Below are 27,054 nucleotides of genomic sequence, written 5' to 3'. Positions count from 1 at the left end.
CTTGTTTAAAATTAGAAGATGCTTGAGCTAAATAGGTACTTTGTTTTGTAGTTTACTGTTACTGTGCATTTTAAAACTATCACAGAACACAAGTGAGGCTGAGGGGAATAAATGTCGTGAACGGCAAATAGTGCAATATCTAGGCATTGGACAATGATAAAAAAGAGAGATCATATTCTAACAGAATATTTTGTTATCGTCATATACCTGTTGGGGAGTGGCTGTGTAAAGCTTAAGCTTGCAGGGAAGTCTTTAAAGCATCTATCACATGCAATGACAGTTGTTGTCATTCTGAGCTCCACTGTTTTCATTCTGAATAACGAAATATGTTGTTTTTCTGTGCTGTAGGTGTACTATCATAAAGTGCTGTGGTCATCTGTCCTTGGCCATCTATCACAGTAAACATGTCGCCTCAGCACTACAAAAATAGAAGTTGCTTCTGCGGTGATAGCTCACCATATCCATTCTTGTTTGTCAGGCTGTCAGAGTATTTTGTTTCTCCCCAGGCAATCTGCCAATGCAAAAGAAAAAGAAAAACTCACATTCTTGTGTATGCTAATTTCTAGGTTGGTTAAATCAACCACGATGTAAAACTCTCTGACATCCTCTTAGGATGTTTTGTGTGTGTCTGCATGAGTGGGTGAGCCTTTTCCTCACCACCTCCTGGCCCTCTTTGTGCATGAATCAGAAGGATCATTTCTCTTGATCTGGTTGAGCATGAGTGTGTGTCATTTAGAATACCTTTTCTGCAGAGAGAAGCAGGCAGAGATCATTTGTATGTGCTGAAGAATTTAAGAACAAAAGAGGGGAATGAGATAAAGCATAAGAGCAACAGACTGCTCAAACTGCGTGTGTAATTTAGTGCATCATTCATGGTTTTCTTTTTTGGAGCACTGTGTGAATGCCCGCCCGTGTCTTTCTGTCTCTAATTGCTTTTGCATTTCCTCCATTGCATTTTCATCTCCCTCTTCCCTTGTCCTTGTCCATCCTTCCAAAGTGTGTGTCAACAATTAAAAAGCAGAAAGAAAAGGGTGGGAGAGAAAAGATTGAGTCAGAGATAGTGGGTGTAAAAGGGAAAAAAAATGGCTGGCAGAGATGGGTCGATAAGAGGGGGAATGGATAAATGAACATAAGACAGGAAAAAATCCCAAAGCATCCTTTAGGAGCTGCAGCCTTTTCACATTGTAGAGTACTTTGGGGGAGGTTTTTCAGCAGAGGAGTTCACACTGAAACCAGCAGATTTAGAGAATCTGGAACAAAGACCAGCACAGCTGCATTTAATATCAGCTACACTATATATTATGGATAAAGAAAACTTCTGAAGCACTGAGAGTTTTCTTTTCTCAACTGCTGCCCTGCATGTTTCATCCTCTGAAGCACTGCCTTCTTTGTCACTCATGCAGAACAAAAGAAGGTGAACAGCAGGAGAAAGAAAAACAGGATTTATATTTAAGAAGAAAACAATAAAGGAATAGTGCAGAAAGGTGTTATATGACAGTGTTGACAAAGAAAGAATATTGAAGATTGACAATGTAATAGAAAAACCATCAGCAGGGAAAGCAATTAACTGACCTGGAGCAATATCCCATAAGTAAATGAATAAATCAGAATAATGTTATGTTTGACTTTCTTCGCTTCATTATTTATTGATTTGCAATATTAAGTTGCACTAACATATGTCCTGCCTTTGAATAATTGGCAAGGTATTATAAGAAAACAACCCAGAACAAGGCCGGAAGGCAGATGTTTAATTGTTGCTGGAGCAGAAAATTGCATTGGTAGTGGGGCGAGAGTAGGGAGCTGTAGTTATAAGACAGTTGGTGGGAAGACATAATAAATCAGAAGAATACATTATAATGAAGGCATTATTGTTACAGCATGGAGGGCATATGGAAAGAAGCTGTAACAACAACAGCATGAGTCATTGCCATGTTCCAGTAAAACACGCAGACACTCGTGAACATACAGAGTCAGACTTTTTTCATTACCTCTTGCTTTGACAAGACCTTTACAGAGTTGTTTGTTTCTTTATCCCTGTAAGACATCAAATACACGTCTGTCACAGAGACTAATGAAAAGACAAAGGGCTGTTCTTTTCTTTGTGGTTTTGGAATTGAGCTGTTGTTTTTATGGTTTTGCAGAGATCAGGATATCACCGGGGAGCCTCGAAAAGTATTGCTTGACAGGTGGACTGCTGGTCACTGAAATCATCGAGGAAATAAACTTTGGTTAAATTTATTGTTAGCCTGGCAAATAAAGTGTAAGAAACATGTAAATCGGATCTTTATTTTATCCTAATGTGGTCTAGTTTTCATTTTGCTTGCTGAAAACAAGCTTAGTGAAAAGCCTTTAGTGTTTATGTTGAGGCCTGGTTGTGCTATTAAAATGCTTTTCTATGTAACACTATAGCTTTAGTGCTGAAAGTGTCAATATATAAAAAAGTATCATTTATAGGATGTGCCGGTCAAGTGTCTGAAACTTAAATCCCAAAGCAGGACATAAAAGGAATACGTAATCATATATTTCTACTAAATTTGATCTAATTATTAGACTTATGGTCAAATTTACTAATAACCAGCAATAATTAATGGAAATTTTGATAGTTTGTGCACTGTTAACAAACATTAATCTTATTCTCTGGAGCCTATCCCTGCTTGTCATGAGGTGAGTGCGAGGGCACATAATGGATAATGGATACACAGGGCTGACAGAATGACAGGCAGCCACACACTCATCAATACAGATTACCCGTTAATATAACTTTCATATCTTTCAAACACAAAGAAATCCCCCCGAACTTTTTCTCTGTAAGGTGACACTGCACGACGATACAATATGAATAATGATTCATGTTTCCTTATTGTTTAATATACCATCCATAAATTGCATCTGTATGGTATGTAATGTCGCAGCTGATGTTTATAAAACATTGTATGGTTAATAACAATCTTGTGCATCAACATAAATTGGACGGCTATTAAAAAGTCGAAACGGCTATTTAATGACACTTGTTTGATAAGTGTGATGTTGTAGATCGCAACACTGTGAACCTGGAAACCACTGTTCATGTTCTGCCTCAGTCTGTGTTTACTTTCCCTTTCACTCAGTGTTTGGTGTTCGATGTTTAAGCTTCAGCACTACTTGGAAAGGTTTAAGACAGTGTCCTGGTCTGTGTTAATAAATCCTTGCTCATTGCCATGACCCTGCGTGTTGAAACATGCCATAACTGAAAGGCTGGGAGTGAGACCAGCCTCATTATTGTTATGACTCAGAGTCCCTTGTTACTGATGCCAGAGGACACCTTGTGCATTCTGTACTGTGCGAAAGCCTTTTAACTAATGATGGCCACCAAAACAATCTTTGTTCCCTTGTCAAACACATCCCAAAAAGTTGACTCTGTTCATCTGGACGTAACGTTTTCAGTGGGAGAAACATTTCATCACTCATCCAAGTGACTTCTTCAGCCTCAGCTGACTGCAGGTTTTCCCAACCTTATAAAGAGTATATTTGCATAATGACTAAAACCAGCACCACTGGTGAACAATGGGCTGTGAGATCAGTTTATAACATTATAATCTGCAAATTGTCATGACTATTGATCAAAAACCACTGATAAAAGACTAATGATCATTGGCCATGAGTACCATTCACAGAGAGTTGGGGAATGGCTGCAATCGCAGCACTGTAAAGTGGTGAAAGATATACCCTTAGGCCCCCTCCTTGATTTAGAGATGGCCTTTCCCTTTTCACATAAATGGCCTCCTTGACTCCCCACTCAAACCAGCTTTGCTCCCTATCCAGGATGTGTACATCCTCATCTTTGAAAGAGTGGCCACTGGCCTATGGTGCTAGTTTAAAACGTTTCTCCCACTGAAAATGCTGAGTCCAGATGAACAGAATCAACTTTGTGGGATTTCCTTACCTAGATGATTGAGCATGCATCAAAACTTGTCAAACACACTTTTAAACTTAACAAAATTAGCATAAGAAAGTTTTCCATTTGCTTTTATATGAGCCCACCTTAATGCTCTGCCCCACAATAAATAAATAAGCAGTTATGGAACTGGATCTGGAGGCTCAGCAGATGGTGTCAGTGGAGGGGCCACAGGCTGAATTTGAGCCCTGGTTGTGCTATGACAGACTGAGGGGAAGACGATGGAGATTTTGCAGCTGATTTTAATTGTGAACACACAGGATGTAAAAATATCCTTCACCTCCATTTGCTGAAGTAATACATCCTGTTAACTGGAGAGCTGGCGTCACACCTGATTGTGTTTTCCGAGCAAGGCTCTTTGTCTGGTAAAAGCATGCTGAACGGGATAGAGTCCACTGAGTCCATTGGCTTCCCAGATCAGTCTGTCAGGAATTGGAAAGGTCTCAAATGCAGGACTCTGGATAAAAAGTTTAACTGGATTATTGTCAATGGTGAGGTCACAGGAGTATAAGTACTGATTAATTTGTCAAAAGGGCCAAGGCGAGGCAAAGAGGTAAGTCCAGAGATTTTGTTCCCACAGGATACTCTCTATAACCGTGCCATAAGGAATGAGGAGCTGACACACTCTGCAGATGTAGTAAAAGCATACTACATAATACTTAAATTAATTAGACAGTGTGAGAGAACGGAGCAACAGGCAGACAACATCAAAAACAAAGCTTTGAACCTCCAAGAAGCCCAGAGAACTGTTCCTGAAGGCTACTTAAATCAATTACCAGAAAGCTTGCCCTAGAGAGTCCAGGCTGTGCTAAAGAGTCAGGGTGTTCATATCAAATACTGACTTCCAAGCTTGAACTGTATACACTCTGTTTTTGCCTTATGTACTTCCATGTTTGGATATGTTTCAATAAACAGCTGCACCTTTACCCAATTTCCTAGTAACTTATCAAGAAGTGAGGGGTGGTTCAAGACTTTTGCACAATATCGTGTATCTGAGAATCCAGCATCTATGGAAGGGCAGTAGTATTTGAAAGCCTGGTAATATAGATAGGCTAACTGATCACTAATGAAGCCTTTAGTACCAAACACCAGTAACATCTGGTAGACATGAACAAATACAATGTAGTAAAATGTTATGTTAGTCCCCCTTATCAGCCATGATACGTCACATTATCGTTACATATTTAATTATCATTAACAATCAAATAACACTTTCATGAAGTGTAATTAACTGTAAATTTACAATTCTTTACTAATAATGGATATGATCAGTTTTTGCCCACATTTCCAGGTGCAACACCATCTATTCTGATAGTGCCTGAAGCCCTTCTTATAAGCGAGCAGCACTGTGATTATTAAAATATTTGATCGTGTCATTTTTCATTGCTAAACCTGTTGCAAAAGCACACTGAAACTATCTGAAGTCTATCCCCACCTCCCCAGTACATACTGATAATGATTTTTTTACGCTCAGGTCCAAAGAGATGGTAACTGTTGGAAAAAAAAAAAGTTAATCACTCAGACCAGTTGCAGTTTCTTTGAAGACAAGAAGAAAAAGAATTCCTCAGAGAGACACGGAGTGAATAAGAGTATTAAAGTGTGATCGCGAGTGAACCCTATCCAATCTGTCTGCCCTCCTTCGCCTACTGTCACCGATCCATACCCATCCACCCACTGATTTCCCAAGAGCTGTCGGTTGATGGTGTGAATTCAACCAGTTCGGGCTCCTTTCTTTGGAGTTACCATTCATTACATAAACAAGCAAGTCGTATGAGCACACATACTGTACGCGAGTACTAACATTAGCATACACTCCTCCACACGCGCACAGACTCGCTGTCCTCTGTGTCTTACATAACAGTTGTGTTTACAGCGATGGAGGATAGATGAGCTGCTTGTTAGGGGAAGACTTTCAGGCGACACGTTCAGCACCCTCCAGGAATCAATCCAACTCTAACATCATTTTTTTCTTTTTTGCCTGAAAGATGTTTGTGTAGAGTGCATTTGCGTTTACATTGTCAGCTTTGTCTAAATGCTCCAGAGTCTGCTGAGTGTCTAGGCTTTCATCACTGTGTTGTTGTAAGTGGGATGCAGTTCACCCTGATTCACCTCTAGATCTGTGCTCACATGGCAGAGAACTAGAGACACAGAAAGAGATGGATAAGCAGAGAAAAAAACATTTTCCATAACCTCATTCTTTTCTGTTTTAGATGCTGTGATCCACCACACCATTACATAGAGCGGGATCTTCTGCACGCACACTCATTCAGCAGAAATAGCAGAGTGGAAGCACTCAAGTAGCCCAGCAAGAACATGAGAGCAAGCTCTGAAAATTGAGTTGAGAGGGGGGGTGGATAGTTCAGCAGCAGCCCTGCTGGATAGGCAGACTAAGAGAGCCTCCTTAAGAAAGTGTAGATGGTGTCAAGAGAAGTGAGGGATTACATTAGGGAGAGTTAGTGATTATAGTAGTGTAGCATAAGTGCTGCACTTGTCATGATCAAAGCTGCTATTAGTGCTCTCAGTGAGGATCAAATCAGGCTCATGAAACATGTAACATGAGCGTAAATGGAAGAACTGTCAAGTTGGAGAGAAAAAAAAGGGTAAGAAATTAGAGAGTGGGAGGTATTTGACATTTTCTGCTCATTTTTTTTTTTTAGGTGCTGTTTTTTGTCAGTGAGTGGGAAGGTGTAGGTTTGGGCCTTGCTTGAGGAGACTCTGCCAGGATATATGGCTGTTTCGGGATTAATGTATTCTCTGTCTGTCTCGGGGCAGTCACTCTAACAACCCTGCTTAGATGCGGCTTTACCATGCTCTTATGCCTGTATAACCTTTGGACTGACACTTTTTGATGAATTATCCCCTTGAGGTGCAGGGCACAAATACTTTCTCATCAATAACCCACATCCAGTTCTTCATTTTCTGAGCAGAATTTGTGGCTGCCCTGCTGCATCGAACATGGGTAAAAAGTTTCTGTAAGCTTGTTGAAAGACAAATGACACTCTTCCCACTTTATGCATAGCTCATACGAGCACACACACGTTGATACAAACACACACACGGAGCACTTGCACAAATAGACAGTTTCACAGTTTCACAGCTTCAGGCAAAGTCTCTTTGTGGATTCCCAATCAGGTGGACTGTGCCTAAATTGTGCTGAAGGTGACCTCTTGTCCTCCTGATGGCTGACAGCTATGGGACTGATCTGTCCCTGTTCTATTAGAACTGATTATATCATTTAGATACAGATGGGTTGTTTAACCCAGCAGCTGTCCTCATCAGACACACCAGACTGAGCCTCTTGGTTAATGGCTCTCGAGAAGCCATGAGGGGAACAGAGGCAGGCAATGAAGAGGAAACTCACAAATGAGAAACCTAGGCACCAGAATGGCAGAGTGGATAGAGCAGCTCTGTGGCAAAAAGGTGCTCAGGCTTATACCCGAAAACTACAAATGTGTATGTCCGCATCAGCATAATCCACACAAGCAGCTATTTTGATTTCACTGCGGTCACTTACAAAAAAGTTATTACTCCACCAGCACACTGGGCGTAGCAGTTCTTATTTTGTACCTGAATTTGTTATCTCAGCTAATTTTGGATACATTCAACTGAGGGTCACGACTAAAGGGTTGGAGGTGAAAAATGAAACCAACACTGGAGTGGAAAAAACTGTACTTCTTCTAGGTTCCACTTGATGCTGGCTCCAAAAGAGAGTCAGTCCTCATAGGCTTCAGTGCTAAAATGCCCAACTTAACAGCATGACAAATCTTTTTTTAGGCCTCTATGGATAGTTTCCTTCCATCATAACAGCTTTGAGTGGGGTGAATTTGTTTTATAACTCATCCACGTCATCGATGCTAGAGCCTAAAACTGTGACATCACAGTCACTATGTCTTTATCCTGCCTATGGTTACACAACAGTTATTACTGTTTTTAATTTTTGTTTTTTAACTAAGTTTAGTTTCAGTTAGTTGTCAGTGTGGGTTTGCTATTCTTAATGCAGCCGTTCATACCGTCCATGTAATTTTGCTGGACAAATTTGCAACATTTATTTTATACACCAAGCACAATTTTTCCAGGTTTTTTTTTTGGATCCAAACAACATGATCTGACCAATCAGACTGCTGCATTTGGCAACAAGTGCACTCAGAGCTCAAAATGCACCTCAGTACTCGATATACAAAAAGTAAAATAATACTGTTTTATCTCTGACACCCAGCTAGAGTCAATCAGTTCTCTGAAATAATATCTCTGCCTCCTCATATGTGGTCCCAAATCTGCCAACAGGAGCTCAAAATACCCCACTGACATCCTGAAATATCTACGAAAGCATCCGTGATTCAGCTTCAGCTTCTGGATCTAACCATGAAAATCGTCCTCCTGCTGTCTCCTCATGAAAATTAGGATGAACCCAGAATCTCTTAAAACATCAGGACCAGCTCATCATCGCTTGATGTTGACTTCATTTTTTAATTATTTGTGGAGGAATTCCCCCCCCCCAAAAAAACCATGCTACGTGCGATATATATACATTACATTACATTACACGACAAGCTGGATGTGAAAAATTTTAAATTTTGTGTTGAGTTTTTGCAACTCACTTTGTGTGTAATGAAGTTTAGTTTTAAAAAAGATACTGTATACTGGTTTTCAAAACTAAGAATCATTATGTATTACAATAAAAACAGGGAGCTGTTTGAGAGCAGTTGACTCACAGTCTTGCAGACATCCAGTCTCAATAAACACGTCCACTAAATGCTCATCAGCAAAGTTGTAATAACAAATTGTACCAGACTAACAAATACTAAAACTAAGGACATTTCCTCTATATTTATGTTTTATTTTAGTTTTCCAAATTCACAGAAACATTTCAGCATTTCAGCACTATAATTTAATTATCATTCAAAACTTTTTTCGCATGCTATAAACCTACTGTGATATTCTTGCCTACATTGTCTGATTAATGATGCTACAGCTCCAAGTTGTTTTCTTTTGTATGTTTTTGTATTTCAAATTTGCAGACGCAAAATACAGTAAAACAAGCTACTGTAGTTGTTAGTGTTAAACAGCTAAACAGGAGCAAAACATTTTTTTTTTTTCATATGTCACAAGGACGAAGTGCAACTAAACATAATTCCAAACAATATCAATCTGAGGCTGATGTATGTTAGTATAGTGTTAACAGATATAAATTTTTACAATCTCAATCCAGCTCTCATGGAAGCAGAGACAACCTTTGCTCACTGCATCAAATACAGACTCATTTAGGCCTTCTGCTTATGCGCTGTATTGCTAATGTTACAATAAATTGTTGCACCAGAGTCTCTTTGTTTACATCTTCACCCCCCATGAGATCAAGTAAGGTGGTGCGATGTCCCCTCTGGTGTGATAATCTGCTAACATAATAATATGCTAACATTCTGTAGTGAGTGTTTCGCCCTTATTTTTTACTTATATAATAATATCCCATTTCTTGGTCCTCAGAAACTCTGGGGTTGGTTTTTCAGTATGCTTTGGGTCATTTTCCATTCCCTCTGTGTAACACCATCCATCAGTTTTGCAGCATTTGGCTGAATTTGAGCAGAGTATGGCTCTGTACATTTCACAATTTATTCTACTACTTCTATCAGCGGTCAGATCATCAATAAACATTAGTGACCAGGTTCCACTGGGAGTCACTCATGTCCATGCCATAACATTGCCCCCACCATGTTTGATGTTGTGGTATGCCTTGAATCGTGAGTTATTTTTCTCCTTCTGTGTATTTTTCTCTTCACATCATTCTGGTACAAGTTCCACTTGGTTTCATCTGTTCAAAGATTATTTAAGTCTAATCTGTCCTTCTTGTTCTTAAGTGTAACCAGTGGTTCGCATCTTGTTCTTAACCCTCTGTATATCCACTCATGACAGCGTCTCTTCAGTGTAGACTTGGATAATGATGATAAGTTAGGATTCATCCTTCTTTTTAAGAATGCATTGTTCATTTTGCCACTCCTAAAGTTTTTCTGTCTCTGAACTTTACTTTTACTTTTTTCAACCAATTATTGGCTCCTACACTTGCATCAACATCTATTCAAACCCCATATTAAGAGTTCCACTGAACAGCTACCAATTGCAAGTGTTTTACTTTAAATCAACTCCAAAACGGTTGTACTACCTGAACAGTTATCCTGAACAGCATTATTTTTGCTAAATTGAGCAAAGGTGAAAGTGTGTGACACAAAAAATGTCAAAGTCTAATAACTTCTGGATCTAACTGTATTTAAAAGTAGGACAGTCAGACACTTTTACACCAAAGCATATGTTATGTTCTGTTATTTACTCATAACCTGGAAGCCTCCCACCTGACTTTAAAATGTAGAATACACGAACAAGGAAGGCACAGTTGAGCACTTTTGGCTGCTGCTTTGGGAAAAAGTGAGCAGATGAGAGAGAAAGAGGCAAAGTAAAAAAGAAGCAGGTTTTTACAAACGATGTGCTTCAGTGGGCGTTCCTGCCATTAACTCTGGAATCGTTACTGCAACTACATGGATACTAATGTATTATAATTCAAAAACCTATAGTAAAAAAAGGAGAAAAAAAAGAAACAAAAAAAATGAGTGAGTAAAGCAGTAAAGCAGTGTCCTGAGTCAGCATCCCTGAAACTAGTTTTAGGTCAGAGAGTGGAGTGCTGTGAAATTGGGTGACCTCAAAAGTGATAAATTTAATGAGATCAAAGTCATCCTGTATTTTAGTGTGACTCCAAATGTTTTCACTGGCTCTACCTGCGGAAACGGCTCGCATTCGTCTTGTTTCGTCCAACCCTCCCTCGCCCTTCTCCCCCTCATTTGCTATGTTAGTTCATGCATGTGTGCAACCCACGCTGACTTTTTCCCTAGAGACACCTTACCCCAGCAGTAAGTAGCTCCCGTTCTCTCTCTCTAAAAAAAAAAGGCTCCTCACTCAGTCTTTAGGAGCACATAATATCGATAAGACACATGCAGTTGTATTGTACTGGCGGTGATGTTGGTCTGGGGGAGGGATAAGAGCTCTCTCCTGTAGCAGTGAGAAGGCAGACTGAAAATGAAAGTGTAGACTTTCTCTCCTCCTCCTACACAGCCTGGCTCACAGGGGCTCCATCTCTCTGAGGCTCTCTGATCTTCCAGTCACAAAACACCTGCTGCCTGCCTTCACACAGGCATGGAGAGACAGGGGGGAAGAACAGCAGTCAAGCAGCCAAGAGGCTGGGTGTGACAGAGAAAGAAAGATAGCGTCGGCTTCAGAAATACACGGTGTAACATGTAAAATAAGAGGGAAGCAAGATGTGGCAAAGGTGGAGTAATCGCAAGAGTTTATCAGAGACCTTTTGTCACTCAGTGATGTTTAATACCTTCACGCAGGTGCAGGTAGCAGCGTGTGGCTCCCGTCTTGAAATGTTAGGCTTGACTGACTGATGACTGACTGGTTGGTGTCTTGCAATAAAACAAATGCAAACGGTACAGGGTCTTCTCTTAGGTTTATTTATGGCCTTTGTGGCCCAGCAATCCATTTTTTGCCTTATTACATTGCTTTATTTGTCACTCTTGTCTCCCATGGGTCAGTACCCTCTCCATCTTACTGTAGTAGCATCATTCCTGACTTTATCTAAGGGAATTTGTGAGCTCCCAAAGGGTATAAACACTTGGACCAGTGGAAGAGAGTATGTTTATGTAATCACAGAGAAGGGTAGAGTGGAAGGGAGTTGTGTCTTCAATCTATTATTTATTGTTTTGTTTCCGTTTCATCTGAACCACAGCAAACACCAAGATTAGCTTTTGACAAATGTAGCGGTGTTTTGATTCCTGTATGATTTTATTCTTTTTCATATGACACATCAGCATGTCCTCTCATGACCTTTCCACCTTTTTTACCGTCACTGAACTGATGCAGATTTACAGATGAAGCTGATGCCCAGAGCAGGGAGCATAGCAAAAGTCTAATTCCTAAATCAGAAGCTGCTGCTCTGCTGTAGGTTGATGTAGATAAATATCTCAGCTACAGTTAACCTTTGCCTTTGCCTTTGAAATGGTTCAGTTACACCGCTACTGTATTTTCAGAAGTCGAGATGATTAATTGCTTATAAAAGCAGACAGGCAGTAAATTGATGGGAGACATCAATCCAATAGATAATAAGCTATAAAATGTCTTTAGTTATATGTGCACATTTGTGGAGATTAGATAAGAGAAGTGTTGAATGTTTGCATTTTTGTCTGTTATCATCCCCAAAATTGAAATACAGAATGAATGTAATGATTATTTTTATATGATATAATTATATATAATATAATGTGTTTGATATGCAGTAGCTTTGATATGCTCGACCATGTCTGTGAGTTTACTGAGCTCTGTCTGCCCTCTACTGGTCAACCCTGTTAAGTACAAGCATCTTAACGAAATGTGTTTATTCTAGTGCTAAATTTAATTGTGGCTATTTTTTAATGAAAGTGTATATATAATTGTCAAAATATCATAGCTAAAAAAATGTTTGTGCAGTGGTACATTGATCAGAATGTTATTTCAGTATATTTTAATAGTTTTTATTTTGTTTTGTTGTTATCTTTATGACAGCCTTTGCTCCAAAGCTGATGTAGTGCCTTTCCTTATGTGGTTTAATTCAATGAAAGTGCATCTCGCATAATTAAAAAAGGGACTCAGATCCGGGATATCGAAGCCATTTAAATTATGTCGGGGCAACTCAGCCTCGACATGCCTACAAACACACGAGCAAATATTTGCTCATGCACACAGGAATAATTATTTCACTATCAATATTTCTTATCTTTAAAACAGCTTTTGATGAATATTCATTAGTGATCAAATTAAAGTGCTCTACCGTGGTATTTCTTTTCCAGCTGGAAGAGCCATGCATCATTAGTTACTTAAAGTGTTTCCTTTTCATTAATAGCCTCTCTTCCTCTCTGGTCTTCGTTAAACTTAGTTGTGTGTGTATGGGTTTGTGAAGTTTTTAAGTTTCTTCTCCCATGTGCCTGCCTTCTCAGTCCATCTGTTTGCCCTGAGGGCTGATGGGTGCTCTGTGCTGTGGCTGTGCAGTTTTCTGCCTGCAGATGTCAGCAACACCATAATGATTATGTGCTGGTGTTTGCTCTGCAACAGGACAGTCAGATTCTGCACTATTGAAGCATTTGTTAAAGAAACCTCAGCACTAGCTCAGGAGATGGGTAACAGCGTTCAAACATGACAGACGCATAAAAAATGTTGTCTTATTCTATTTGTTTAATTTAGTTGTGACATATTTATAGCTTGTATGCATGTTTGTGTATATGCGCAGCACCCAACACCCATACATTTTTGGGACTTGACCGATTTTTATAAATCTTCACCTGCTGTATGATCGTATGATAGTAACCAGCTGACACAGGGGTACAAATCATTTTCACCATGTGAGTGTACGCCAATTGTTCTTTGGCAGGCTTTGTCAGCATGACCGTATAACAGCTGTTCAAGACAAAATCACAAGTTGAGTTTAAAGATGGACACATGCTGACTTGAGAGGACAAAATATTGTATAAAGTAGTAATAGGTACTCAGTAATCATTGGCCTGAAACAACAATCTGGTGTGTTCCCATCTCCAGATGGGCTCTATTTTAGTAAATATTTGTGGATGACAGCTTCTTATAATCATAGATCAGGGAGTTTCATGTATGTAGGAACTGTACTTATATGCCAGCATCACTGAGAACAGCTGTTAGTATGTAAGTCAGTACATCTTACTAGCAAGAACAAAACAAATCTGTTGATTATGATTCTGTGAATAACACAGTGTGCGCACTAAAATCTAAAATCATCTATGGCATGGTATTATTTATTATTTAATGATGCAATACGCATCAGAACACTTGACCTTTGACCTGTGAGTGAAGCAATCCCTTCAGGAACCTAATCCACATGGGACCCAGTACCAGTTATTGCTTAGACTAACATCATTTTAATATGTGTTTAAATTGAAATAACTAAAAAAATATAAAAATATGTTCATGAATATGTGAAGGAACAGATTTGGTTGATTAAACTCAGATTTTGATTTCATTTATTACTATTACAACATTTTTTTTTTGTTTCCTCAGGGCAACATTATGCAGTTAGACCAGTTTTCTTCAGGCAATAATGCTGAAGGAGTGCTTCTAAACTCTGGTCCTTGGGACCACTCGTGTTAGGTTTTAGGTGTTCCCCTGCTACAACACACTTAATCCAAATGACCATCGTGTAATTAGGCAGTTGCATCATTTAATACCCAGGAGATCATTTGAATAAGGTGAGCTGAGCTTGGATTGGGGTCCTCAGGAGAACGTCTGTGTTAATGTTTTGAGAACACTCAAAGCAGTAGAGGATGTAGTAGTTTGATATGTAAGTACTCAAATCATGCATTGAGGAAATGATGTGATTGGACCGTTAGGGTGAGGACAGTGAAGGTGATGAGAGTGACGGTGAGTAAGAGCAGACCCCAGAGTCAGCTTCAGGGATCAGGGATCAGTCGAGGGTCAGACATACGTGAGCAATAATGTGTGTATGTACATAATGATGTGTGCACAGTTCATCTGGAGTTGGGAACACAAGTATATTAAAATATAAAATTACATGTTTGTTAAATGAGATTATATGGAAAACTGTGAGATTTTGGTACCTTTTGGTGTTTCCCTGAGGCAATAAACCAGTTTCTGGTAAGGAGAGGTGAGGAGTACAAATTTTTTGACTGTTACATCAACAGGGACACACAAGCTTTCAAAAAATAGGGTGAAATATTTTTTACACTAAAATTCATGCCACAGAGGGGTAATAATAAAACCATATAAAAATATTTGCAGGCTAGTCCTGCTTAAATCAAGAGTGTGTGATATTTGAAGGTTTGCTCGAGTTGCTGTGGTTCCTGCTTTCCTTTGCTTTGGCTTATCTGAGGTAAACTTTCAATTATAGATTAAAGCTTCTATATGTGTGCATATTGACCCTTTCCCAAATGACTCTCACCAACTTGTACTTCACTGTGGATTGTCATTCTGCATTAAGTCATCCTTGCAGCCCTTGAGAGTCCTCACAGCATATTAAAGGGGAGGGTATAAATAAACAGGCTGTAGGATGCAGTCACTACTCTATAAGGAAGTAACTTTCATCTCCATGGATACGAATGATTTTGTAGCTCATTTAACTGTTCTGTTATTCTGCATTATATACTGTTTAACCTTAAACCGTCTGGGCAGTTTTATATCACATAATATTAGTTTCTAGCTATTTGCATGTGTATCCGTCATAATCTGTTTTGATTACCAAGCAGAATAAGCTGCTGTGTATTCAGTAATCTGAGGATGATTTGATATGAAGGATGCATTTTGATATGCTTGTTAATAAATCCATTTACATCTTTAATACAGTGTAAGACGCGAGCCTGGAGGCTGGACACACAGGATTCTGGGAAGATGGGGTTCTACAAACCTGAAGGACAGGATGTGTGTCTGGGATTATATATGTGTGTGTGTGTGTGTGAAAACTTCCCTGCTTTTTTGTTTGCATTTAAGCCTTAACCACACATCCCTGAAGATAAGTGTTTCCACCTGTGCCTCCTTCTTGCTCCTCCCTCTCTTCCCACTCCCTCTCTCTTTCTCCTCTCCTTCCCTCCACCGTCACATGTCCTCAGTGAATAGAGTGTTGAGTGGATTTCACCAGCTGGTGCCTTTGCCTGCCACATAAATAGTGTTAAAAACAAATGCATGTGAGAATGTGTACGTGCGTGCGTGTGTGTGTCTTTGCCAGATACTTGAGTGTCAGTGTCACATCTGCCCTCCAACATTCCTGTGTGCCTTTGTGCTCATGTGGAAGCCTGCACAGACTGCTGCACCAAATCCAAATCTGTGGAAAATCATTATGTTGTCACTTGTGACACACACACACTCATAAAGTCTGCATAGCATTTTTCTTAGTGTTTTATTTTATTCACTATGAAGCTAAATACAATAGTTTTTAAGTTTTGAGCGTATAAACAGAAAGGATGTGAAAGGATGAGATCAGTCACACAGTTATGTTAATTCTCCTACTGACAGTTCATTCAAATGAACATCTAGCCTAGATCTGTAGCTTCATCAATAGGTTAAGTGCAGGAACTCTGCATGCTTCTGAACTCATCTTTCTTCTTATGTCTCTGACCCCTCTATCTGTCTGCCACAATGTTCTTTCGCCGTCTGCCGATTTTTATATTTTATGGTTATTTTACTGACGTGTTGAGACAGTAACTGCTTTTTTGTCCTTGCAAGAATATAATTAAGAGTTACTGGAATTTGACTGAAGCTGATAATTGGGCCAGCAGTGTGAAGTGTTGCTCTTTGTTTGTGTTGATTTTTTATGGTAATAGTTGCTAATGGACTGTTGCCGGTGTTTGGCTGTGCTGCTTTCACACCCTGGACATCTTGGTGCTGGTGGTGAGTCAGAGTCCTGGAAGTAAACACTTGAAAAAAATAGATGCAAAAAGGCACATGTACATGCGCTGAGAACAGGCGGCTGAGTCTTGGCACAAACGCTGGACACATGTCACGGGATTTAAATGAACAATGGATGTAGAACTCTTATACTTGAGCAGCCTCACCCTTCCTCCTACTTCTTCATATCCCCAATAGAAATTCTTTATCTTCCTGTTGGATAACAGGCTTTTGTATACAGTAGATATTATGAAATTTTACTGCTGCTCAGCTGATGGTGCCTCAGTGTTGCAGAGAAGCCTCTATACATTTTCAATAAAGCTGTCAGGTACAAGCAGAGAGTCTGACAGGCTGTACCTCACCCCTGCTGTCAATGCTGGAGATAAAAGCTTTTGGTGTAGGACCAAGTGAAGCTTTTCTATAAGAACCACGGATCCCAAAATGAGATTATGACAGAAGGTAAATTACCCTTTAATGTTTAGTTTTTGTCACAGCCAAGGTGAAACTCTGAGACAAAGTTAGATGATGTACACAATCCTTTCACACAAAGTTTTCAGAAGTTTCAAAATTTTACAGCCAAAATAGCAAACCAGTGTAAAAAAAAGAAAAAAAGAAATCTAACATGTTACTTCTCCTCCACAGTGAAACTAATAAGTACAAAACTTTCTATGTCAAGCCCTGTTTGATTGATTTAAAGGCAACAATATCAATGACTCCTGTATATTGGTAAACAGCCCATTAATGCCCTCCAAAATGTCACTGCTGCTATCAACTCCTGATTTGTCATGCAGCTCTGCTTCACAATTTCAGACAAATTCATGTTCAGGATTGAGTGTGAATGGTAACTACAATTTTCTATATTCCAGTAACTAAAAGACTAAGAAAAGGAAATAGGATTTGTGACTGACTCAACAAAAGATCAATTCATTATCTGCCTGAGACCTGAGCTCTTGTTTGGGATGCGTACTTGAGATTAGTTGGATGTAATCACCTTGGAAAACAAAGCTATTTGTCTTTGTAAAAGTATGTCCTCATATAAGGACAATAGGTTTATTTTGCAGCACAACACAATAAAGTTGTTGTGGTTGTTTTTTTAACTTTTAAGAGCATTTAAGCAGCATTTAAGACTTTTTGCAGCAAAATGAAAGACATAAGGCCCAGAAGGTTGAAAAATTCTCACTTTGATTGGGTCAGCGGTGAAATCAGATTACAAACATAAATGCTGTCCTTGTGTCTGACTGATGGTACCTATAAAAGGTAACCATCTGGAGTATTTGACCTCTACTACAGCGATGGAGAAGTTTTTCTATGATGTCAACAGGTGGTGATAACAAGCCGAGAAACATAGCTGCAGAAAAAAGGCTCGCTTGCTTACAAGTAAACATGGATGTTAACGTACAGGATTATGAGGATATGCATAATCTATTGTAGAAACTAACAGTGAATGAAGTACATTTATTTTTGTTTGTTTGTTTACAAGAAAATGACACAGTGTACTTTAATGCACACATGTTTTATTCTGCTTTTAGAGCCCTTTTGCATTTTTAATTAGTTTTATTTTACTTTTAGTATCTTTCACATTATTTATGCTCTTCCTTAGAACTGCCTGAAGTTATTGTACTCTTTGCCTTACTTTAAAATTCCAGACATATAAATCATAATTAGTCTCTTTTTCTTCCTTCCTTCATCCCTTGACAGAAAAGCTGGCTTTATTAAACTTTAACCTGTCATTATCAGATCATGCAACCCTGAATGTGTATGTCTATGTATGTGTATGTGCGGCGGGAGATGGTGTGTTACATCGAGCAATTAATGTTTAATTCTTCAAGCTACACTGATCACTCAATCTGTCGCTTCAGTTCTTCTTTAACTTTTAGGCTAAACTGCGTGTATGAGAGGCTGCTTTCTTTCTTCCTAGAATCTAGCCGGCTCTATTATTTATAGGATTAGAGAGAGGAGCAGTGTGCATGAAAGCCTGGGTTTTTGTCCACATTGTGAGTCTTGATCATCACATGCCTGCCTGTTTATATTTAAGACAAAAAAGGATCATCGTCATCTTATTGGTTATAATCCTGCTGACCATCATTTAGCTCAGATACAATAACTATCTGAAGATAATCTTATTTCATGGGAAATCAGTGAGTGTTGCTCACCTGACCCCCTCAGAATCAGCTGATCTACCCAGACAACAACTTTAGTCTATTCAGTGAAGCTATGCAAAGTTTGACCTTCATATAATGAAAACGTCTGAGTTCCAGGCCTTCAGCATACATAGGGGTGGAACAAAGTTTTGCTCATTGTCAAAATCACTCCTAACGTGTAAAGTACTGCAGATTGCCACACAAAATTTTCAGAGCTTGCAAAACACATTTAAGCTCTGTTTAAAAACAAAACAAACCCTCCCCACAGTAGCAGAATCAAGCACTGATACCTCAGATGTTTTATCTGTTTTCTAAAGATTTGATGTTAACATGTTACCATTTTCACAATTTTACAACTAGAATTTCTTTGGTTACTTTAGCTGTTGTCAATACTTGATATGTGTTTGGTATCTTCATTTGCTTCTGAAATTACAGACTTAAGTCTGGATCACTTAATGTTTCACAGCCAGTGATGGGTTTGATACTCAAAAAGTAATGTTTTGCACATTACTTGTTACTTTTTTTTAAGAATAACACTGCCCATTACTTAATTATGCTCCAGAGAAGGTAACATTACTTGCTGCTTGGTTTTGCATTACTCCGTGCATGAGCTGAAGTGCATTGTCACACAATTACCAGTTAACAATATAAACCTGAGGCTACAGTCCAACATGGCAACACAAATCCACATTAGTGAATTCACTAGTGAAGGGCACAAATGCGATCTTCCTTTTGAGTATTTCAGTACATACATGAAAACCTATCCAAACTACTTGAAAATGATCATCACAGTGATTCAGATTATGAAATATGTAGAGGTAGAAATGACTAGAGGCTTCAAGCCTGACTGCTTAAAACAGCTTTTGTTACCTGTTGAAGATCCCGCTCAGGTGGGCTGGGGTTGGCATGCACTCTGATTTAACTGGGTTCTTCACCAGCTTTGAGTTAGTTTACTATCTGTGCAGATGCTTGCAAAGAGTCAGTGTTGTGTTAGAAGTATAAAGGTCATTACAAACTGAAGATGTTTTAAGAAAACATGTGAAATTCTGAATTTTTTTAGATCCAAACTTGTGTATGTCTATATACTCACTGAATGCATTGCCTTTTCACAGAAAATTTGTCTTTAAAAACATGGAAAAAATGAAGTCAATATCAAGCAATGATGAGCTGGTCCTAATGTTTCTAAACAAGAAAATGAATTAACTGATATTCTGAGTTTATCCAATCTTTACATAAGGAAGCAGCAGGGAGAACTTTTTGATCCAGGGGGTATATTTTAGGATGTCAGTTGGGCAGTTTTAGCTCTTTTTGGTAAAGTTGGGACCAAATCTGAGGAGGCAGAAAAACAATTTTAGAGAGCCAGTAGACCTAGCTGTGTGTCTGAGGTAAACTTGTATTATTTTACTATTTCTGCCACCGGTGCGCATTTTAAGTTACAGCATACTTGTTACCAAATGCAGTGGTCTGATTGGTCAGATCAGTTTATTCGGATCTGAAAATGTCTAAAGGGGGAAAAAAAAAAGCAAGCTTGGTTTGAAAAATTTTAATGCTGCAAATTTGCCCTGCAAAATTACGTGGTTGCTGTGAACGGCTGCATTACAAGTGATTCTGAAACATGTTTTTATCAGATGAAATATTTACATGAATGCATTTTACTTGTCCAGTGTGTAAAGACCTTCATTCAGTTGTTTATTTCTTGGACACAGTTTGTACTTTACCATCGCACTGCTTGTTCTTTCTAATAACATAAATGAAAGTATTTATTCAAACTTTTTTTTTTTTTTTAGAAAGAAACCAAAATAAACAGTCAGTGCAAGCAAACCTGAGGTGGCAGTTACTGTGACTTAATCCAGAGCTTGGAGATTATTAAATTTTTCAGTAGCTGTTTGTGCCACCTGTGACTGAAAAGAGCACTGTTGAACCAAGACTGGAAAGTTTAAGGACACACACAAACTTCTTATGGTATACCTCGGTCGGCACACACTGTCTGCAGTTATTTATGAAGGCTCGCACACACTCAGAAATAGGAGAGATAATCCTTACTTGAACCATTAGAGATCACTGAACCAAGAAGCCAGGAGTCAAAACCAATAAGTAGTAAGAATCCTTATATGACCATTTAATACTGAGTCCCAAAAACCTTTTTAAAGTCTTTTCCATCTGCTCTCCCACATGTTCTTAAGTCCATTTGCTCAGAATCTGGGAAACAGGTCCTTCTGCACTACGTGGTTATGTCACTATTTGTCAGAGCTGCTCTAGACTCTCACTGTCAAATGCTCACCTGTACTCTATACTTTGACCTCTCTCTTTGACTTTTAAACGAGGACAAGATCACAGAGCCGACAGAAAAAGACACAGGCATTTAGAGGAAGCATCTGACATTTGATTGATTTTCTTCTCTTTTTTTCCTTCTTCTGACCTGAAGAACAGACAGACATCCAAGGAGTCTGGGGTTGCTGAGGTAACTGTAATCACTCTTAATTCAGCATCAGGGAGAAAGTGAGGGGATAAAGGTGGATTGGCAGCAGTTTAGCAGGCTAATGTGGGAGTTGTAGAGGGCAAAACAATAAATATGTGACACCGGGGAAAACGAGTTGAGTGTGTCGCCCTGTTGAGCGACTCTGCAGGAGGGAAGCCAGAATGATAAGGATGAAGACAGAAAGGCTTTACATAAATACATTTCTTTTCTCAATCCCGCAGGATTTAAAAGCTCCTCCTCTCTCTTCCCCACTTCTCCTCCTTCTCTGCCGCCAGATAATAATCCTTTCATCGACTGCTGGTGAGGGCTGGTGTTTGTCCAAAAAGCCTCTTTCTCCTTCGTCAAGCTTTTCCACTCTTTTAAAATTGCACCACGCTGAGAAGGGAGTGAAGATATTATTAATGCATTCCCCTATTTGCCCCATCTCCACCTCCCTACCTGTCTCTTCATGTAACTTCACTTTTTCCCTTTTGCTCCTGCCCTCTTCACTTACCTCTCACTGTTACGAATATCATTAATGAGCAGGAAAGCAGATAGAGGAGTGTGACGTGCGATGCTAATTAATGAGTTTGCTTAGTTTTCTCTGTCGCTTTACTCAACCTCCTAGCGGCTCAAACATACACAGATGTACACACGCTCTCCCAGGCTGTCTTCTCACGTTTCATGACTGGAGATGCATGAAAATAAATAGCATCAATAAGATGTGTGGCAAAAGCAGCTAGAAAAAAAGCACCACCACCTGCCAGTCAAGCCGGCCTCCTTATAGTATACTCCTCTCACACACACAAAGAGAAAAACACACACACACTCTCTCACATGTGCGCTGGTCCGTAATTTTCCGCCACACTCTGTTCCCAACCAATGAGAGGCCAGAAAAGGGCTTCTCAGAACGTGAGGGGGAGGAGACAGAGTGCTGCCGGCTGATTGACAGCGCCCTACAGGTGGAGAGAAGAACGGAGAGGAAGAGAAAGGGGAGAAGACAAGACAGAGAGAGGAAAGAGAAGCGGTGAGTGAGGAGGAGGAGGAGAAGAGAAGCAGCGGCAGTCAGACTTCCATGAACACACACACCTAAACACACACTCACTCACAGTGCTCTGTGCCTCCCCTCCTACCTTGAGAGCTCGTTTCCCCTGGCAGACAAGTCGACTAATACTACCATCACTATCATCACCTCCACCTCCTCAGCTGCACCAAGATGAGCCAGTGCAGGAAAAGGTGCAAGAGGCAGCTCACCAAGGTGGCTCGCTATTTCTATCGCTTTCTCATGGGAACGCTCACCCAAGGTAGGCATCCAAAAACTTCCACTTCCACACCCAGAGGTTCGCTGCTGGGTCTGCTGAGCGCAGCAGCCAGGTGGAGATGGTCTAAAGTTAAAGTTTGCTGTGTTTATAGCAGAGGTGCTGATGTGTGTTTTGAGATCTTTGCAAATAGGTCACTAGTCTGTGTGTGTGGCTCAGATTTTGTTCTACAAGAGTAAATGCACTCCTCAGTGGCATAAATCCTAAACATGACTATTTAAAAGCATGTCAGTGAACTTGCAGGGTTTGAATGTGTATATAGTACATCTAAGTGTTTTCTTTTCCTCTCTAGACAGCAAGATCATGCAAGGCTTAGACCCTTAAGATGGTTCCTCTGCAATGATGTGTACTGTATGTTCCTGTGAGCATACATTGTTTAAGCTTGTTCAATTCAAACACATAATAATAGAATCAATAATGAATTCACAGTGAGAATTAGAAAGCTGCTGGCTTTGAATGAACTCACTCTTCCCTTCTTTCAATCTGCTTTTTCAATCCCTGCTTTCCTCCGTCCTGCCTTCACAGTTCTGTCCTTCTGTCTCCTCCTGTTTGCTCTCTAGCAGTCAAACAGATTGCTCTCTGGAAGCATGTGGCATTCCACCTCCATTGAGAAACTCTCAGTGGAAGAAAGACACACACTGCCTTTTACCCAGCCCTTCATCCACCTCTCAGCTAACCCATCCCCATCCTCCTTCCCTCTCTAGCTTTCTCTGCACAGTTGCACAGAACTTTACAATGCTAATTTGGGGAGCGAGATTAGAATAAAATTATGTAAGCGCAGTCAAGTTCTTTTCGTCATACTGAGAAGGTCCTTTTTCTTTAGCATCCACGTACTCTTTGTCCTCCTGGGCTTAGTGCTGGCTAAAGAGTGTCCTTTCCAGAAATCACCCTTTATAATGTTGCCTATTGACAGCCTGCTGCTAAGCTTTACACCCATTTTCCTTTTTTTCTTGCGAGTGATATTGAGCAGCAGCTCACATTGCCTTGGGGAAAACACAACAGAGTAGGGTGGTTCTATTGAATCCCAGCAGTTGATCCTGAGGGTGGAGGTAAAGCTGCGTTTAGATGACCTTGTCAATAGAGCAGTGTGTGAATGCTAATTTGACAACCGGGTTGCTCATCTCCACCTCTGCTTTTTCTCCTCGTTATCTCTTCAGACTTTGACAACTGCAGAGCTTCATGTTCGTGATCTGAATGCAGCCGCTTATCATGCGTGGAGAAAGCACAGACATATAAATGCACATGTTGTAACCCATGTGTGAGTGTGTGTTCATCACAACAAAAACACTTTGCTGGAAATGAAACTATACCAAATATTTGTGCTGATAAAGATTTTGAGGGATGCTTCAAACACTCTGAGGTTTAATAATTGCTGCATAAATGTCTATGCAAAAGATTACATCATCAGAAAAAAAGCTTGAAAATAAAGCTTGTGCCAGTATCTGCAATGTTACCTGGTTGTTACTTAGTTGTCTGCTTGACGTCCTCAGCTGGAGGCCCTTCATGGGCAAATATTATAGTAAAAGTTTCTGTAGTGGCTGTTAATTATACTGTTTGCGCCTTTGAGTTTGCACAAACAAGCTTGGGGATGAATGGCACAGATATTGCTGGGAAATAGAAAAGCATTGACAGATGGACTAACACGTTGGTGATTTTGATGTTTTCTTGGGATGTGTTGACAGCAAGAAAAAAAAGACACTGCTAAAGTAACTAAAGTAATTACCAACAAAGCACTACAGCACAGACACTACATCAAACTTTGTATTGTTCCAGCAGTCATGCACAAACATTCGCTTTTTGTTGCTAAAATTCAACTCATAAGACACAACGTGAAATGAAGACTACCACCAGAGTTTATAAAAAATGAAATTACATGGACCAAAATACAATTTAGGGGCAATGGTCAGAAAAACAAAGCCATCATAGGCTCAAGCAGCAAAAGTGGTAACCATTCCAAGCCCATACCCACATTCCCTTCCCATGTGTAAACAGATAATCAGGCTCATACACTACCCTCATAGACTTGCTCTGCTACAGCAGTATCGCCAGGGCTTTTCAGAGTGGTGTAACAATGTTTGAAGGAATGAAACAAATCTCATTTAAGTGCTTATTTTTTTCCGTCTACATCCTTGTTACGAAAAGGTTGGAATAATTGTACTCATTGATATTCAAAACTTGTCCGGAAGTAGACATGTGTTTGGTGCATGCACCCTGAAACAGGCACAAACAGAAACAGAGCAACTTTAGGAAATGATGCAGTCTGACAGTCTCCTGGCAAAAGAAGCTGCTAACTATTTAACCAGCTAACTAGCTACTGCAGTATCAAAGCACATTCGCTCCCATCTATGAAGTATTTATTAAAATCGGTGTGTGTGTGTGTGTGTGTGTGTGTGTGTGTGTGTGTGTGTGTGTGTGCGTGTGTGTGCATACACATCCTTAAGTTTACCCAGAATGGAGTTACCATGACTACTGGCTCCTGCGTGTCTGTTCCAATGGGAGAGAGAGAGAGAAAAAGAGAGATGTCTGCTTCATTGCAGTGGGAGCCAGAAAGGGCTGAACTGTATAATGGCTGTGCTACATTGGGATTTCATCAAGGCCATTCATAGTTTGGTATTTGGGCATTGTAGCATTTTTGGCTGTGCCAAGGTGCTGAGGGACATGCCATTTAAGTCAGGCATGGAGAGACAGATTTTGCACTGCTATCAAACTGTGTATGAACCTAGCAGCGATTTAACTTATGCAGAAAAGGACTGATGACATTAAGAAAGCCCTGGTTAATAGGTGTTTTTATTCCACCTCAGTGAATAAGTTTGCTGGACCATGTTTGGAAAAACTCTAATTTTTTTATGCTTATACCCTTACTGGTAGCACACAGCATGTTTCTGAAAAGACTCATGTGTCTATAATTAGTTCTGTCAATTAATCACAGTCCTGTGCCTCTTCAACCACAGACCTACACAAGGGTCAGGAAGCTGATTGTGTGTTGTTAGCCCACGCTGGTGTATGCATTAGTGATGACAGTCATTTTTAATCACCCTCCTTTTTAACTCCACGTTTCCCACTAATTAGCTTGTTTCATTAGCTTCTCCAAGGTAAACAAGGCCATTCTAGTGTGCGTGTATGTGTCCGTGTGTTTCTGTGTGTCCTTTTCTCCTCTTCTTCCCTGGAGCTTTGTTTGTGTTCCTTTATCTAATAGTGGGACAAGCTCTGTATTGTGCAATTAAAATGTTTTAAATACTATCTAACCTATTTGCACCACCTAATAAAAATGCATACATTAAGCAGGCCCGTTCACATGATTTTTTTTCTTGTAAAGAGGGGAAATACCAACGTGCACAAACATTTGACCGCACAGCATGCAGTTAATTTGCATAACTGTAATGTCTTTGATATGCTGCTTAGAGATGGGGGTGACTCCCAAAGCAGAGCCAATGAGAACCCAATGAGAATTGATTAGAGAATCATAAAGGAAACAAATCGATAAGTGACAACGATCATGGAATTGGAATCTAAGTTCTTATCAATTCTCATCCCTGTTTATCAGCAACCTAAAGAGTCTTATAGATGAGGAATGTCCTGAGATGGCCTTCAAATTGAACTGGATCCCTATGTGACTGAGATTTCACATTATGTTCCACAAAGGTGTCAGCATACAACCCACATAATCCAAAGTACGGCTTTCCAACCTTTTGTGGTCCCACAGGATAGCCCCAGAGGTCTCAAGTTAAGGAGTACCCACACAATATTGTTGTGTTTATTACATGACAGGAACGCACAGCGCTGGAGGTTTCTGGCAGTTCGCTCAAGATTAGAGACCAGTCATTGATCCCTGTTAACCACCAGGTTGCTGGAGATTGTTGGCGGTCGCTAGCAAGAAGTTGAGGTATGCATGTAGGTACCAAAACACCTACATGCAAATTGATTTGGTCATTAGTAGGTTGCTGCAGTTGTCATTAATTTACATGGAAGACTTGTCTGCAAATCTAACTTTTATGCAAGATCATTTAGTTACATTTAATCTCTGGATGGTATGATGCAACTCAGAAAGGGAGAGCATTGGCCTACAAAAGTTTGGCATTACACTTTTTCATGCTTCACTACAACTTGAAGAGGAAATTGCTAGTGTTTCCAGACAAGCCGGTGTCTTCCATGCAACCTATAGGAGACCACGGCAATCTGCTTACAACTAAAACAATCACAAGGAGGTTTTGGTGCAGAGGTTACCAGCAAGCCACCGAATAGTCTCTAGATCTAGAAAACAAAATTAAGGCAAATGTGTTGGTTTGTGAAGAAGTAGTGAGTAGAAGAAAATCCTTAAACCTTTAATTTTTTTTTATTTGTACCAATAGCTGTGTGTTCTCTAAAAAAAGGGAAAAAAACCCTCTTTAGATCTATTGCCAAGCGTCTAGATCTATTGCCTTATCAATAGCTCACTGATCACACTGTTAAACAACCTACTTTGTCTTAGTTATCAGTGTATTTTCAGCTTGTTTACAGGAATACATTCAATTGTAGCTGAAGGCATTGTTGTTCTGTTTCAGCTAAACAACAAATTTGTTCCCATCAAATTAAAAAATGACTTCTTGCCCACTAACGGCTTTACTCCACAGTAACTGTACACAAACACGATGTTTTGACTTGTAAATTGCCTGAGGTTGTAATAAACAGCCCTAAATCAATATTTCATGTCTGAAGATTAATGTGTTTGGTGCGCTGAGGAGCAACACATACCTCACCTTGCTGCAAATTAATTCTCTTAAGGTG

At 39.7% G+C, this 27,054-nt stretch overlaps 1 protein-coding gene across 5 annotated transcripts in view; it reads left to right on the top strand.

Moving 5' to 3' along the window:
• Positions 1-27,054, top strand: part of LOC100709045 (Kv channel-interacting protein 2) — a 106,647-nt gene that overhangs the window by 33,088 nt on the left and 46,505 nt on the right. Inside the window, exon 1 of one of the 5 annotated variants that reach the window (XM_025897817.1) lies at positions 21,850-22,275. The exons of 3 other annotated variants lie outside the window; for them this stretch is intronic. In XM_025897817.1, coding sequence (XP_025753602.1) covers positions 22,188-22,275 — 88 coding nt within the window. In that variant the 5' untranslated portion in view covers positions 21,850-22,187. Of the gene's footprint in view, positions 1-21,849; positions 22,276-27,054 lie in introns of those variants that run through there. One more of the 5 variants, XM_005474162.3, reaches the window with a different exon arrangement.

Source organism: Oreochromis niloticus, linkage group LG13, assembly GCF_001858045.2.
Source record: "Oreochromis niloticus isolate F11D_XX linkage group LG13, O_niloticus_UMD_NMBU, whole genome shotgun sequence".
Lineage (NCBI taxonomy): Eukaryota > Metazoa > Chordata > Actinopteri > Cichliformes > Cichlidae > Oreochromis > Oreochromis niloticus.
Note: the sequence above shows the minus strand (reverse complement) of the source record. Positions and strands in the feature narration are given on the sequence as shown.